The sequence below is a fragment of the Buceros rhinoceros genome, unplaced genomic scaffold, assembly GCF_000710305.1.
Source record: "Buceros rhinoceros silvestris isolate BGI_N320 unplaced genomic scaffold, ASM71030v1 scaffold11142, whole genome shotgun sequence".
Lineage (NCBI taxonomy): Eukaryota > Metazoa > Chordata > Aves > Bucerotiformes > Bucerotidae > Buceros > Buceros rhinoceros.
Genome location: NW_010400692.1, coordinates 23,189 through 39,915, shown reverse-complemented (window position 1 = coordinate 39,915; position 16,727 = coordinate 23,189). Strand labels below are relative to the sequence as shown.

At 40.3% G+C, this 16,727-nt stretch overlaps 1 protein-coding gene across 1 annotated transcript in view; it reads right to left on the bottom strand.

Moving 5' to 3' along the window:
* Window positions 1-2,200: 2,200 nt before the first annotated feature.
* The window catches only part of LOC104489771 (tankyrase-1), a gene marked incomplete at its 5' end in the record, with an annotated part of 37,315 nt that continues 22,788 nt past the window's right edge, over window positions 2,201-16,727 (bottom strand). Inside the window, 10 exons of the mRNA XM_010131972.1 lie at window positions 2,201-2,617; window positions 4,457-4,613; window positions 5,377-5,563; window positions 6,411-6,516; window positions 7,744-7,818; window positions 9,205-9,302; window positions 9,892-10,012; window positions 12,878-12,960; window positions 13,659-13,896; window positions 15,253-15,441. Coding sequence (XP_010130274.1) covers window positions 2,531-2,617; window positions 4,457-4,613; window positions 5,377-5,563; window positions 6,411-6,516; window positions 7,744-7,818; window positions 9,205-9,302; window positions 9,892-10,012; window positions 12,878-12,960; window positions 13,659-13,896; window positions 15,253-15,441 — 1,341 coding nt within the window. The remainder of the gene's footprint in view (window positions 2,618-4,456; window positions 4,614-5,376; window positions 5,564-6,410; window positions 6,517-7,743; window positions 7,819-9,204; window positions 9,303-9,891; window positions 10,013-12,877; window positions 12,961-13,658; window positions 13,897-15,252; window positions 15,442-16,727) is intronic.

Sequence of the window (16,727 nt, the reverse complement as noted above, 5' to 3'; positions counted from 1 at the left end):
TCAGATACATTAACACTGGCAGTTCAAAGATACCGGACAGTATTTTCATCCTCTAGAAGTTTAAGGCTGGAGAAGAAGTCCAGATTAGCCATTAGTTCAATCACACAGGAAACAAGTTCAAGCACACAGGAAACAACAAGCAACAACAGAATCTGGTGTGGGCTTGGAGGGGTTTTTGTTTTTTTAGGTTTGTTCTTGGTTTTTGAAAGATGTAAAGCTTTTAACTTTCATACGCACAGTAACCATTCTGCTCACCTAAGCAGCACAACTGTTTTACCATTTAAAACTATGTCTAACTGGGAATGGTGAGCAACACACACTCTGAACACTATCTGAAATCCTACTGTAGATAGGCACATCCTCCCACTCCATTATTAACTAAGTTAAAAACAAACCCCAAACTTAAATGATGAACACAAAGCTTCAAAGCCTAGTGGTGATCTTTGCAATCCTAACGCTAGTAAACAAGTAGCCAAAATACAAGCACCCGATTCTATCAATGAAATTTGATTAAAAGGACACTAGGCTAGAGCCTGGCTTGGACTTGGAAGCTAATCAGGTCACAAAATGAAGCGAGAACCATATATCCACTGCCAGCTCAAGAAAAATAAAACTCAAAGTTCAAGATCTGTTGGAGTATTGCTATTTCTCAGGCTTTCTTTAGAAAGATTACAAACAGATGATGTGCAGGTAGCCAGATTGCACCAAATGACTCATTTTACAGTGGGTGAAATTCCTCTGTGAGAATAACCTGCTTCAACATTAATGTCTTAATGTTAAAAATGAAAATTTTGTGTCTTAACACTGAAATCAAAAAGCTCTTCAGGTTTAAGTTTGTTTTATCCAAACACATCAGCAAAACCCCATGTGTGAAGAGCACATATATTTTTATAAACTAAAAGCACGCTATTCTGTCGTTTCCTTGCTTTAAAGGAGATAAAACCTGAAGGCATGAACTGGATCACATCAGATACTAAACGGCGCTGGATGGCAGGGAAGTGTACAGCATGTTGAGTTCAAAGGAACATTTTTTTTCTCCAGTTGTTATATGCTTAACACTGAAGCACATCTCCTGGTATTGGTTGTTAAGAAGAAAAATTAATGCATCTTGATTTTCAACCTTCTCTGAAGCTGTTAAAAAAAACCCCACAAAAGATATTGGTTTCTGCTTTTGTTACATGCATATCCTCCATGAGGGGGACTTTTTAAACTGTTTGATGCTGTGCTATGCAGTGCTTAAAAACAACTTTCTCCTACCAGTGACATAAGCCTGGGAACTTGCAGGGAAGGGGATTAGAGTGAATAAATCCTAGCTTTGTCCTCTGGTATACCTGCAAACAAATCCACTTGCCAACTGATGTTTTAAAAGTTTGTTCTCATCAAAATGTAAAATCAATATTTTAAAAAATTATTATTTTTGTAAATCCCTTAAGCTCTTTAACTGTAATGTCACATACAGAGATATGACATGCAACTGCTATAAAACTTCTCTCTTACCAGTGTGAAACCCATTTACTGGGTCAGATATTACAGAGGGACACGAACCAGATGTGCCCTCGTGTACGCAATCTCCTGACTTTTCACCTGCTAGCTCCCAGCAGAACCACACGCCACTGCAACTGGAGAGCGCTTCACCAACTGCGTGTCTTTCCTGGGAGCCTAGCAGCCTGGCCAGGCACTGCTGGGAATCTCCAGGTAAAAAGCCCAGAACAGGCATTATCTGCAAGAGCCCCAGAAACCAGCGTTCTCTTAGAGATGCCAGCAGAGGGCATTGACCTGCTTTATCAAGTTCTTCCAAGCACAAGAGCTGGTTTTACGCTTGCAAACACTTCCTAGGTCTTCCCACGGAAAACTCAAAGCAGCAAACTGACACAATTTTTTCCACTCTAAAGTTACACTCACTCATATTATCGTTTGCCCAGAGGTGTGCAAAAAACCCCCTACACTGAAGAACTGGACCTAGCCCCTTCTCGGATTAAATTCATATTGCATTGTTAATGATTTTAGTCAAGTTGACTTTGTGCAAAATATCTTTAAAAAGGTTCCGGCTCAACTTCACAATACGAAAGGAAAATAAATAGTTGACTAGGATCTCTTGAAAACATAAAATGAATGGTGTATGCGGAAAAGAAAATTATGGGTTTAATGCAATTTATTTGCAAATAGAATAACTAGAATAGTAGTGTCTGAAATTTGAACATGTGAGATGGCACTGATAAAGATTTCCATTTGCACAATGTTCCCAAAGTCTAGATCAAAACAACATTATTTTACACATGGTAACCGCAGAGACTAGGAGCCTGAGACATGTTATTAAAAGGCAGTCCCTTGTAAACTTTCCTCAAAAGGAACAGTAGCGATTGAGTATGCTCGAGTTACTCATATTGTATTCATCAAGACAGCAATGCTTATAGAAGACATACAGCTTATTTCCAGGTTGTTACGGATTTTATGTGATACTGATTTTCTGAAACACATATCCATCCAGTCCAAGATTGAAGTCACATCCTTCTTCACTGCTCTGTAGCTACTAGGTCTTTTGCTCTGCTGCTGTTGCTGTCTGTGAGGGAGCTTCTGGTTTCACAATCTGGTACGTAATGAGATATTCTGGGTAAGCCTGGAAGTCAAGAAAAAAAAACCCAACATTGCTTTACGCAAGGATATGCTCAGCAAGTTCACATTTTAGATTTTGCTCAACAGTGATTGGGACAGACAGTGCGAGAACCAGCTCTATGTCTGCAGAGCGTGAAAGAAAAAGCAGATTTCAAACCTAGCCAACACTAAGTGGGAATTGCTCAGTGTAGTTAATACCTTCATTAACACACTAGTAGAAGGAAAGATAGTTCTTCCATGCAGACACTGCCAGAAAAATGTATGTGCAACAGGAGTTTGGAATCAGTTACTCTCCTCATTAGCTACTTCTACCTAAGAATTCTAATTCTTACCTAATTACAATCAATGCTTGTAAGTTATTAAAAAATCTCAAATGGCCAGTGTAGTCTGACCCTAAAATGCTCGCTGACTTGCCACATGACCTGCAAATGCCTTTGCTGTCAGTAAAACACCTGGCACACCCAAAGCACATCACCCAGCTGTCTGTCCAGTGTTTTCTCAAGACAGCTGGTAGGAAGCTCAGTCCCAGAACAAGGCTGAAGTTGCTGGAGGACAGGGCCCCATCCAGAGGAACCCAGATAGATGAGAGGAGACTGGGCCAACAGAAGCCTCATGAAATCTGGCAAGGCCAAATGCACCTGGGATGAACTAAAGCCTTGTAACACTGCAGGATGGGAAGCGGCTGTGCTGAAAGGTGCTGGGGGCCCTTGGATGACAGCAAACTAAAGCAGAAATAAGCGTGTCCTAACAGCAATAAAGGCTACCAGCATCCTGTGGTAGGTACCTCAACAGCAGTGCAGCCAGTCAACCGAGCGCAGCGATAATTGCTGCTTCTTTTGTACTCACTAGACCACACCTAGACAACTGCATACAATTTTTCGGCCATCCAATCAAGAAAGATGGCAACAAGCTGGAGCCAAGTTTGGCAAAGGACCAGTAAGATAGTCAGGGGAGAGAGCACACAATAAACAAGAAGGGGCTGAGAGAGATGGGCTTGTTAAGTTCAGAAAAGGGAAGGTTTTGTGGGACCTCATGTAATCTGTCATGTATGGAAGGCTACTGAGAAAACACAGCTAGATTCTTTTGAGTTGTGCAGCAGCAGAACAGATTAATAAAATAAGGGAGGTTCCTATTGGATACAAAGAACATATTTTTTGCTCTGAGGATAATTAAACAAAGGAATAAGCTGCTGAGAGAGGCTGTGAAACACCGTTCTCCAAGGCCTTCAAGACCTGCCTGGCCAAAGAAAGCCCTCAGCAACACGGTCTGCATTCAGAATGAACAAGACGCTGGTCTAGGTGACTTCCCCAAGGTTCCCTCCAAGCTGAGCTTGTAATGTCATCTTGGAGTCATTCACAATAGCAAGCAAACCCCTTTTCTAAAGTACTGGTCTAGCTGAGTTACTCAGATTAAAAATCATCTTCTGAAGATTGTTGTGCTACTTCAGCTGCCATATCAGGGTAGTCTCTGGCACTGTCACTGCTAGGAATCTACAGGTGAAAAGCCCAGAACTTGCATTATCTACAAGAGCCCCAGAAATGCACGTTCTTTTTAGTGCAGTAATGCCAGTAAATTGTGATGGGAGAAAGTCTTAGCAGACTCTAGCAGTGCTGCATGGGGGCAATTAGGCAATTCTGCTTTGTGTAAATCAGAGCAGCTCATTGGAAAGGAGTAGCATTTGCTGGCTTGATACAGTTCACAGTTTATTTTCACATTTAAATGAAAAAAAAAAAAATCTAATCAACCAGATTATCACAGCACACTTGAACGGAAACCAGTCACATCCCCTCTCCAACTCCAAGCTCTGCTCTTCCATAAACCAAGTCCTTGTTAATCTACGTACCTGTTCTCCTCTGTAGATAACATATTCAGCATATGCAAGTCCATTCACACTTGGCCTGCCAATAACAGAATGGTGCCCCGGAGGGGCATGAGCCATTTTCATTGTGCTGAACTGAAGAAAGGATTTTCCAAGGGTCACTCTACAGAAGAGCATTTGTCTAAAAGGAAAAAGGAAACGTAATTTTAAAGTATCTTACTAGGAGTTGTATACTTCTAGAATGATTTCAGACTTCTGTGTTTATTTTGTTACAACTAATTTCTCAAGCTTTTTGGAGAAACACTGTTAAAAACCAGTCCTGAGGCTCTACAAAATCTGTCACACACACAAAGAAATTTCTTGACACACAGAAGGGGAAAACACACACTTTGCTTAGCCCTCACATGGAGGCCTGTTCTAGTTTATTTTATACAAAACTGCTGAAAGAAGCTGAAACTCAATCCCTGTCCCTACCAGCAGGGCATGGACAGGTGTCAAAGTGCGAAAAGCATACTGAGCTACTCCAGTACAAAACAAAGCTGTGACTAAGTGCTGTTCACCACCTCCAACGTTATCCGACCCACAGTACAAGACCGTACTGCTGACCACCACTCCGCACTGCAGTTTTGTTCTGAGAGTGCCTGGAGTTTAATTGCTATTTTCCCCTGACTCTTCATTTTCAAACTTGCTGTTTCAAGCCTCTTTCCTGAGCCACAATTCTCTCTGATTTATACTCACTGCATGCTTAGATGTGATTTTGACCTTTATGTAGGACTCGCTGCATTTATATCCTTTATTGTTCAGCCCTGACAAATGGAACACTGCATTCTTCCTGCCATGACCAAGCTCACGTTGCTATTCTTACCCTGCAATTCATCCTGCGCCAAGATTGTAAAAACCAAGACAGCCAGAATTACATGTAGGTAACTCTGCTGAACTCATACCTGTGGCAGATGTAACAGGACCTGTCTTTGTGTGTGGGACAGCCTGTTCCTCCCCCTATCCCATACACATATTGGTTGCTTTTTGAGGAGTTCTCGGCAAAGTAAATTCCAGCTCCAAACATTCCTCCAATGTATGCGTGCCTTTCATCAAATCCTTTGTGAATGATAGCATTAATAAAAGGAGACCCTAGAACAGAATGACACAAAACAATGTGTTATCATACATACTTATTAAGCTCTACAGTAATACAGAACTACGGCAAGAGGAGCGTGTCTGCCTCAAATAGACTATTAAATACCAGAAAGCGTGCTCACTCAGCTGGAAGGGGGCGATACCCAGCTGGATGCAGTGATGTGTGGGATTTATCGTTATATACCAAGATCCCACATGTGACTCACATTTCTTACTTATTTCACAGATCTCATTAAATGGCTTTCCCCCCACTCACATTTCAGTGCCATTTATCTTGTCAATGCACACCTCCTCCAGCAGTCAGCACCGGTTAAGATGGTGCAAGATGTCAGGACAATCATACCCCCAAACCAATTTCCTATGCAGAATCACAAAAGGATCTAGGGCAGAAGGACCCTCAGGCAACTGTCATTTGTAGGCACTTCTGGATGCTTCTAGAGAACATCTTGCTAAAAATCATGGTTGGTTTTGATTCCTTTTCCTGATGGTTGCCTGAAGCACCAAGGAAAAACGCTTTTAACTGTGTGCTGCTCCCCTCTTTTAGAAGATACCCTGTCTTTCTCACACCAATGTAACATCCTCCCAGCAGCTTTACTGGAAATGACTAAGATACGATTAGCAAAGAACTCTTTTTTTCTCTAAAATAAAAAAAATATCTAGTGTAGCTTTTTGGATTGCAGTAACCACACAGATTAACACCCCCACACCCCTGCTTTTCTAGTGTAGAAATACAATTACTGTACAGGATGGTGACACAGCCACAGTAACATTGCCTGTGGATCCTCATAAGCTTTTTTGTTTGGTTAAATACCATGTGTACAAGCAGAGATCGCTTCCTTACCATGAAACAACATGCGTTCATTATGATGATTATGATTCTCCTCTGAGACCTCCTTCTGCCTGTGACAGAATCGCTCCCGCAACTTCTTGTTCACAACCTTTTGAATCTGCAGTGGTACAACAGGTCCAACCATACTTGAATGGGAATTGAAATGTAATATAGATTCACAGAGTTTGCATAAATTCACCAGGGAAACTAAGAGTAAAGACACACGAATGGTGTAAAGAAACCCCCTGGGTGTTCTGAACACATGGCTGAAGTCTTTCCAACGAGTCAGTAGCAAATGCTTACAGGTGCTTAAAACTGTTGTGAAATTGCACCCTAAGTTCTCCGGCTTAAGGCTTTCAGGCATCTTCCTTCACAGCTTGTAATAACATGAAGAACTACAAACTCTTTGAAACCCCTTCCCTCTCTGCTTTGACCTCTGTTGAACAATCTGGGCTAGATTTTTTGAAGCTTGCTGATGGTTTGTATCCAATTTTTATGAAAAGTAAGAACTTCTGAGGAAAGAAATTAGGATATGTGCTGTTCAAGCTATCTGAGACATTGTTCCAGCCATATGCTTGAATACCACAGTGGTTTCTGTAAAGGACTTACCCTTTGGCTGGAGGGAATATGGAAGCAGAGTTTGCTTCAGGAGGTACGATCTACTGGACCAACTTGCAAAGGCTCTACACAGGCTCACTTTGCAAACAGATCTACAGCAGGGGTTTCTGGAACTCAGGAGCCCAGCTCTGTTCTTGATTTCCTCTATTTCTTCCTCTTCATGAAAAAAGAACCGGAAAGTCTGCTTTCCCTCAGAAAGGCAACACTCCATTTTCTGAGTGTTTACGCAAGCCAGGGCTTGTAAAAAGTATTTTTCTAGTTGGCAGGGGCAAAGAAGATGTCAAGATCCAAAGTAGCATACGGAGATAAAAACTTTAGCACAAGTCACACTCATCGTTTACCCGTCCCTAAAAATCTCTTTTAAAAAGGCAAGAAAAGACTGTACTGAGAAAACAAATCTGTGCCGCAAAGTAAAATACAGAAGGTACAGACCTCTGAAATTAATCAGGCTGTACAACATAAGTCAGGCTCTCCACCACTTCTGTCTTCAAAATCAGTTCTTCAGTCTCCTTTAAGAGCACAAGTGCCTAATTCTCCCTTGTTCCATGTGCAAAGCACACGATCAGTCTAATTTCAGCATTTAGCACTTGCTTTTATCCTGCTCCTGAATACTATTTCAACAAAGAACTCTAAATATAAACGGGTCATCCATTAAACCAATTCTGCCTCCTTGCAGATTTGTACCAACTTATTTAATCACACAGAATTAAGAGGTTTTGAAACTTACCCTGATGACATTGTACCTGTTGAAGATCCCGCCAGCATTTCCACCATCCCGATGCTCCCGGATTGTACTTTGCATCTACATAAACAAACACAACAATGTTCAGCACACACAGCTTGCTAGATAAAGTATTTCTGCAATATCTCCATATATCACTGGCAACAACAGACAACCTTGATTGAAAATTAATTAAAAGATGTAAAAAAAAAACCCCCCGACACCTCAATTTTGAACTGAGCACACTCTTATTTCTCAGGCACCCAACACACGACAGTGTTCCACAGTAGACAAGTTGAATGATGCAATTACCCAATCTTGCAATAAAAATCTACATAAGAAAAAGGAGGGTAGTGGCACTTGCTATCTAATTTACACACAACTAGAAAATCTGCGTTAGAGTAAAATAAAAAAAATCTTTGAAAATGAGTCTACAAAAATAAAATTTTCAAGTAATAACAAATGCGTTTTTAATAAGTACAGTTTGTATTTCTTAGTGATAGGAAAATGCTTGCATTGTAAATTTTCTATGTCATTAGCAGCCCCTGAGAATTTCAGTTTCAACGTGTCTTTTCCAGAGGTATTTATAGCTACAGCAACAGTATTTAGTAACAGCTCAAATAAATATCCCCATTTACTGTTGCAGACAAGTGACCCCTTCTGTCACTAAGTTTAGACAAAAGATCTGCACAAACTCCAATTTACAGTTACTAATCAAAAATATTCCAGGCTGAGCTGGCATCAATCCTGAACAGCTAGACTTTTTATAAAAGACTCCAGACACTTCTGTGCTAGTGTAGCAAATGCACAGGAGAATGCAGTTTCTTCCAAACACAGCTCTTCAGAAAGTCTCTTTTTCATTGTGATTTTTCTTTCAAAATGGTACCTGCTGGTAGTTTACTTAAATAAAAGAGCATGTGTGTGGGTGAGGCAAAATTACAGCCAACTCTCAATTATCCAAGAGCTGTTTATCTGGGTTACAGATGAACTAAGCCACTTAGACAAGAGAAAACAAGCTGGTTCACATGTAGAAACAGCCTGAGCACAGAGAATGCTTACAGACTTGCAAGGCATTGATCCCATTTTCACCCATGGCCTTTGATTTTCACAGGTCGCCCTATCACTGGAAAGCTGTGGAAAACCTTGCTATTAGATGACACCCAAAACACAACAATAAAAAGGAAAAATTTGGATAACAGTAAACGAGCAAACAGACCACTTACTAAAAAACAAACAAACAAACAAACAAACAACAACCTGGCAGGACACGGCAAAGTACTTTCCAACATTGCTCTATATAAAAAGACGGATGAAGAGTCCTAAGCTTCATGTCAGATCTACGCAATTCATACACCAAAGCACATTTTATCACTTCCAATGCGCGTTGCATGCTTTAGTTCTGAGGTGTTGTAAGTGGAAAGAGAAATACACTGCCACCAGAACATTAAGAAAGTTATTTGCAAATACCTCCTCTTCCACGGACTGATACTCCTTATCGTCAGGAGCAAGATCAAGGAGAATGGTCCCTTGGCTCACACAGTGGAAAGTCAGATAAGGATTCGTGCCTGCAAAGAGAAGGAATAAAAATCAACAGAAGAAAACAATACCAGCTCTATTTGTATCCATCATCATTGTTATTCTTTTAAATAACCCTACTGCTGCAGGAAATGCAAAATAAACACAAGGCAGAAGTACAGCCTTGAAAAGTGCTTTCCCTAGCAGCAGAGGCTTTAAAAGAGAAAATTCACATGAAACGTAATTGTATTTTATTGTTTCTGCTTTCAAGCGAAGCATCTGAGAAGAGTGAGGCAGCAAAAGAAACTCCACCAGGTCCACCCTTCAGGATACAGCTGGCCTGTGGCCAGGGCACATCAATCCAAAAGCTCCCACCTGGGTAAAACAGAATCTCTGGAAACGGCCACAGCCTCCACAGTTGCTTCAGGGGTGTCCCCTCTCTGGAAATGCCAGTGATCACTCAGTCCCATATCTCCTCAATATAATCTTTACATGTCACAAACCACCCAGTCACCAGATGTGCCAGCGACATCTGAATTCTTTCAGGTTCTGGTGACAATGCCCACATTTACAGATGGTGACTTCTGGGAGCCTGTTGTATGCTACACGAAGGCTAACCGGTAAAAGTGTCGTATTTACCTTGCTGCCCTCCTAGAAGTCTCTCCACACCTTTTATTAATTTGTGGCGGTGTCCATATGCATTGATCCCAATCTCTTTAAGCTCCTCATGCCCCATGTCTGCCAACACATCCAGTGTTATCTGGAGAGGTGAAAGAACACAAAAATCACTTGCCAACCCTGGCCCGATTCCCAAGGCTGAAGACCCATCAGTTCAGAAAATGGAACATATTCATGGTGCAACCAATAGTGTGTGTGTGTATAAAATACCAGTGTCTTGCTGCACTTCTAATTGCTGCCACCTTCTGGCAAGCCTTTCCCTATGGAGAGCTAGATTTCCCCACCCAGCTGCTACAGCCTGAAGCTGTGCAAAACTTTTACTTCTCACAGCACTTACGAACAGCTGGTTCTCTCAGGAGGTACTCAAAAACACATTTATTTATGTAGAAGGAGGATGCATGGAAATGCTGGGACAAATCTGTGAATATTTTTGAAGCATTCAGTTTCACATTCCTGTGCAATTAATTATTTTCACTACACAAACAAAAAAGAATATTCTATAAGCTTACTAATAAATGGTAAGTGTGTTTCACATCAACCTCATTATGGTGTGTGCTGTTACTGTGTATATATATTCTTGTGCGCGCTTGCATGTGTATCAAACCAGCGGGTCAGCTATGCTAAGTCACACTCAACTATTCTACTATTCCTGGAAATAATTAACATTGTGCGGATACACACAACTATTTATTTGGTTGCAATATATGAATTCAGCTACAATCACCTGACAAGGTTTTAAATTTCAAAGTCATGGAGATTCTTGCTGGAAGCAAAAAGGTAATAAAACACGATGTCAAATAAACATTTTTTCTAAAGAACAGGAGATAAAGGCTAAACCAAGTACATATTTTTCTTACTTAATTTCTACTTTAATTGTCCACTGAGGTGATTCTGTGAAAAGCCAAATATTTCATCTGGAGGAGACAATTATATGCAAACATAATTATATGCAAACAAAATTATATTCCTAACTGTGTACTAATTGTGTACTTCCTAAATTACTAATTTACTATTGTACTAATTTACATATTGAACTAGAACAGGAAGCTCAGCAAATAATGGGAAACCATACAACTTGCTTCAAAAGAAACTTGTTAACACAACTGGACTTGCAGGTATGAACTCTGTCCACTACAAACTGAGTATCATTAATTAAAAAGAAAGAAACTCCTGTAAGGAATTAATAGCTACATTGAACATCTGTCCAATCAGGCAGCAAACAACCCTGCTGGGATTGCGGTGGAAAAGCCATTGAAGACACTTACGTTGCAGCAGAACATTAAAAAAAAAAATACAGAAGAAAGACAGATATTAGCATCAGGAAGAGACTGGAGCCAAGGTGAAAAGTGTACATGAAGGAACTGCAGTGCTTGGAAAAAGCAGCTTAACATATTAAGCTCAAGTAAGTTGAGCTTGTTTTCACTAGAAAGAAACTTAGAAGCTAAACAGTTTCAAAATGATGAATGAATATAATGAATCCAGTCTGCATTACTAAATCTTGCTAGCAGGGGAAGATCTTAAAAACAGGTTAGGAGTTAAGGCAGCAAAAGTAGAACAAAACCAGCATGGTAACAGGAAGGAGTGAAAAATAATGAGAAAAAAGAAATGTGAGTAGCATACAGGTTGGTTTGAGGTTGGTTTGCTTCTTAACAGAAGCAGTTCCTAATTAAAAAGCTTATGCTTCATATATAAACAGAAAAAAGATTTTATGATATTAACTTTGGAGAGATACCTCCAGTAACATTTCATAGAAGGAGTGGGAACTTTTTCTGTAAGCAACACATTACATTTCAAACATTTGTTTCCTGAACCTTTATAAAGTATCACCAGAGGCCTGGGAAAAAAATAACCATCAAATCCAGTCTCCTGCATATGCACTTTTCACTTCCACCTCTGTAACATGTTAAACTCAACAAATGGCACATAAAAGGAGTCTATAAATACATTAGAGGTATTTCTGCTCTATAAAAGTAACTTAAGCTTGACAAACTACTACATTAGTTGTATTCTTTTCATATATTGTGAATTATTGATAAATCCACAGGTTTTTTTCCTGGATATATTAATTTCACTGGACACTTGTTAGCCCTGCCAAACCCAGTTAATGCTATAGTCCTGACATATTGGGAAATGCAGTTTCTCCGTTCTCTAGTAAAAAAATAACCATCAAATCCAGTCTCCTGCATATGCACTTTTCACTTCCACCTCTGTAACATGTTAAACTCAACAAATGGCACATAAAAGGAGTCTATAAATACATTAGAGGTATTTCTGCTCTATAAAAGTAACTTAAGCTTGACAAACTACTACATTAGTTGTATTCTTTTCATATATTGTGAATTATTGATAAATCCACAGGTTTTTTTCCTGGATATATTAATTTCACTGGACACTTGTTAGCCCTGCCAAACCCAGTTAATGCTATAGTCCTGACATATTGGGAAATGTAGTTTCTCCATTCTCTAGCGTGACAACTATGTTCTGGTAAACTAGACTTTTATTTCAGCTTATAGTCAAACTGGAGGTTTCCTAGACCTAACCAAAGTGTCACAGGCACACTACAGGTGGCAAAAGGCTTGTTGGGATATCAAGACTGTGAAGGACAAGTGCAGGTGATGTTCTAACCTAACTTTGTTATAGCCCTTATGTTCAAAGTTCACAAGGTCCAGTGTGACTCTTGGAACACAGGCCAAACTGGCAGTCATCACGTATGTATGAGAAAGTGAAAGGCACCAGATATCTGAATCCAACAACGAAAGATTTTCACAGATTTCTCAGCTTCACCATAAAGTACCTGGCAACTGATTTGCCATTTTCTTGGACATACTTGATTTTCCATATGTGAAGTTGGGGTTTTTTTGCTTCCCTTTTCCAATTAAAATGGCACTCAAATTTATTAGATTAGTCTGTCTTAAACACACAAACAGAGATGAGGCTTGCCACCTACCTGTTCTGTCTCAAAGATGTCCCGTAAGTGTTCAAGACCCAGGCTTTTTAGGAACTGGGTAATGTTCATATCAAGACCAGAGACTATAAGAGAAGAAAGAAGTCATTATATCCTAAGCACCTGCATTAAAAACAAAGCTTAAAAAAAGTCAAGCAATACCACTGATTCTCTCAAAATTTCAAAGTGATTCTTTTTACAATCAATTCCTCTGTGTCTATAATAAACAATCCACTTCCACTGTGTGAAATCTCAGTGTGAAGTTCATCACTCTCTCGTCCTCAGAATCAACTATTAAACAGCATAAACAATCTGTGGCGTATACAGGCTCATAGGAAAAGAGAAGGAAAGGAAGAGTGGGTGTATTTCTGCTATGTAATCGCCTAGATGCTGTCATGAAGTATGTATTCCAGATACTAACCAAGTGGTTTAAAAAGCCTCAGCAACATCCCCCAGCCATCACAATCATCATAATTCCTTCATCAAAATAATACTCATTGGATTTTCTGTGTAAAATCAACCACAAACATCTGGGCACGTAATCAGATCTGCCTTTGTAGTCAGACCTAATCACTGATAGCAAACAGAGATGAACAGCCCACAATGCTCCCGACAGAGCACAAGGAAACAGAGCAAGTGTCAGACACTTTAAGATGCAGATAACAGTTCAAGCTGTACAATATTTTCCAGCTAGTCAAAAATGCTTTTCAGATGAAGCAAGGCCTGTTGTGATACTAAGCTACTGTACTTCTGGTAACATAAGCTTATCCAGCAGCAAATGCACCTTCTCCTTCTTTCCTTTCAGTTCCTGCTGCTCCATCACCAGCATTTGATGCTCCTCCTACAGCTATTTCTGCCAGTGGCCCAGTGAGGTTATCTATACTGCTGGCAGCAGAGAGGCAGGACGGCGTCGATGCTGGTGAGATCAGAGAGGCACTAACAACAGTAGCCTGAGGCTTAAAGCACGTAGGCAAAGCTTCTGGAGGCATCGCATCTATCAGCAAAGCTCGGATATCATCAGCCTGAAAAACAAAAGAACATTCAACTTGAGGTTCTATTATCACAAGTCACTGATCCCTGGAAAGAATTTTTCTTTGAGTTTGTTTTAACTGATTGCTCACCCACTAAAAAGAAAACTGGCAACTACTGTAACAGGGGAATTCATGGTTGCAAGAACATTATGATTCACAGCTCAGCCACAGGTGAATTGGGTTCTCCCCAGTTCTGAAGGTAAGAAGATACATCTGATTTCCTTTCTGGCAGAATAACTTTATAGGTGTTAACGCCAGGAAGAGCAATGCCACAACTTTATGTCAAACCCTTCATAGCTAGGCCAGGCAATGCCGCCTTGATTTCCCTGTCCGGCTCAACTTCTGGTGAACCATTTCATTGAAAGTTTGATCCAGTGCAAAAAGACACTACCACTGCCCTTCATTAAAAAACAAACAAACAAAAACCAAAAAAACCCCACCAAAGCTGGGAGCTACAAGAAAAGTATGAACTTGGCTAACAATTTGATTTAGCCTTTGTTGACTAAATTAAGCAGAACACTTATCTTCCAGAATTTCTTCCTTGCATGTTCTTGTAGAACATGATTAAGACATCCTTATTTTCTCCCAGAGAAATCAAATAGTTTTTGTATCCCTCATCAAAAAACAAGTTTTCTAGAGCTGAGGTCATTCTAGAGGATATTTCTGAAACTCTCTGACAATCAATCAATGGCCTTAAAAGATACTCACTCTATAACCAGACACAGCAACCAGTTTGGTTGCATTATCTATTCCATCAAGACTGGTTAACTTGGGACATACATGGTTCACGTAACCTTACTAGGCTTTTTAACTAGTAGCCATTGCCACCACTAATAGGAAAGTTTCTGGATTCTAATTTTAGAAGAAGTTTGATAGCCACCTGCAAATCTTAGAATGTGTTCTGGAGTTAGACAAGAAGAAAGACCTGAGGTAATGCGCAGGCACTGAGCATAACATTCTCTAAATGATCCCATTCCTCTGAAGGCCCATCTAAGTTTCCTTCTTGGTTCAAAGAAATAATCACCAACAGTACAAAGATTGACCACCACTGGGGACATTTCAGATATGTTATTTTTGGCAATGAGAAGATTGATCCCAGGAGTGAATCTTTAAGCACAAGCAAACCTTAAACCACAAGCCACGTTAAGACCTCAGCCCAAGGACAAAGTCTGGACCTATGTGTAAAAAGTCACAAACAGGCACCCTGGAAATGCTCATCTCCCTCCTCCTCAGCACAGTGAAAGGTGAGGACTCCATGGAGCCATAGAAAACCATTTAATACAGAGCAAATTTTGCAGAGCAAATTCTCCAGAGCAGTCTGTGGCTGGCACACCAACAGGAACTTACTGTTGCAAGATCTAGTGGTGTCTGACCCTCTTGATTCTTCATGGTTGGATCTGCTCCATGAGCTAACAGCAAAGCACATAGCTGCGTCCTTCCTTTTTGTGCAGCCTCATGCAGTGGTGTGAAGGCCCATTTATCTGTCGCATTTACACACGTATTGTATTTGATCAACAGCGCTGCTATATCCACATGCTGGAAAACACAGGAACATCGTAATCAACATGGCACTGGTAAAACACATTTTCCTTTTTCATGCTGGAGGTAATGGTGCTTAGATATCCCTGTAATTTCTCTTTTCTTTGACTCGCTTCTCTGCCTTCTGTGTTTATGTAGCAGCATACTGCACTTTACACTGCAGTTACACCATCATCCGTATCTGTGCACTACCAGATCATCCACCAGCACGTGTAAATCAAACACAGAACTGTGTTTCTGCCAAATCTACCCAAGAATGTGGCATGAAGTTCTGTCAGCTGCAGGAGCAGACATAATATTTGATCCAGCAAATACCAATAGTTAACTGTCAAATATTTGTAGACAAATTTAAACCGGCAACGCAAATTTACAGGGATGCAACATTTGTGATATGATAATAGAAGCTCTGAAGATCAATGTGTTCTACTGCTGAGCTACCACTTAAATGTCTGTACACAGAAGTCATCTTCATACTCTTTCTTGCAAGACTTCGAACTCATCCAAGGCAGCACAGATTTGTTCTTTCTCCAGTCATACGAGAAATTGTAATTGATGAAACACATTATGAGTGTCATATGGGACAACTCTCTTACATCGGCTATAAAAGTACTTACCTTGCAACCTTATGCTTCCATCAATAACCCCATCCTTGAAATCTCCCCAGTTAAAATAAGAGAACATAAAACTGGCAAATAAAACTTCTGTCTGCCTTTGACAGTAAAATTACTTGTGCAATACAGCTAAGAAATAAAAAGCAGATAGTCAAAATGAGTAGGTAGGAGTGTGAAACAGTCGAATTCCTCTCAGTGGCAATTAAGTGGCTCTCAGCAGCTCTTGTAAAAGGGCTCTCTGAATAAGCATGGTTTGTAAAGACTGCTGGCCTTATTTTTCCTCTCTGCCAAACTTTTAAAGCAATTGCTGCTCCTGTGACTTTTCTGTCACATAAAACCCTGCTGAGAGACACAGAGCATAAGTGCTGGGTGGGAGAACTGAAGATACTTCGTAAGGAAAATGTTGAGCCTGTGAAACCTGCCAGCTGTAAACTCATGAAACTAGTACTCATCTCCTCTCTACCTCCCATCACAGAGGTCTGAACAGCCCGTTCAGATGGCAGCTCAGAGGGAATCGTGGGCCACCACACAGGAAAGGTGTACAGCAACTCTTAACTAAATAAGCAGATGGAAAAGCACCAAACACTGCCTTGTTAACTTTTCCTAGAGAAAGTAAGGCAACCAGATTAGATTAGCATTACGATTTTTAGAAGTGATCATTAGCTTGAACTA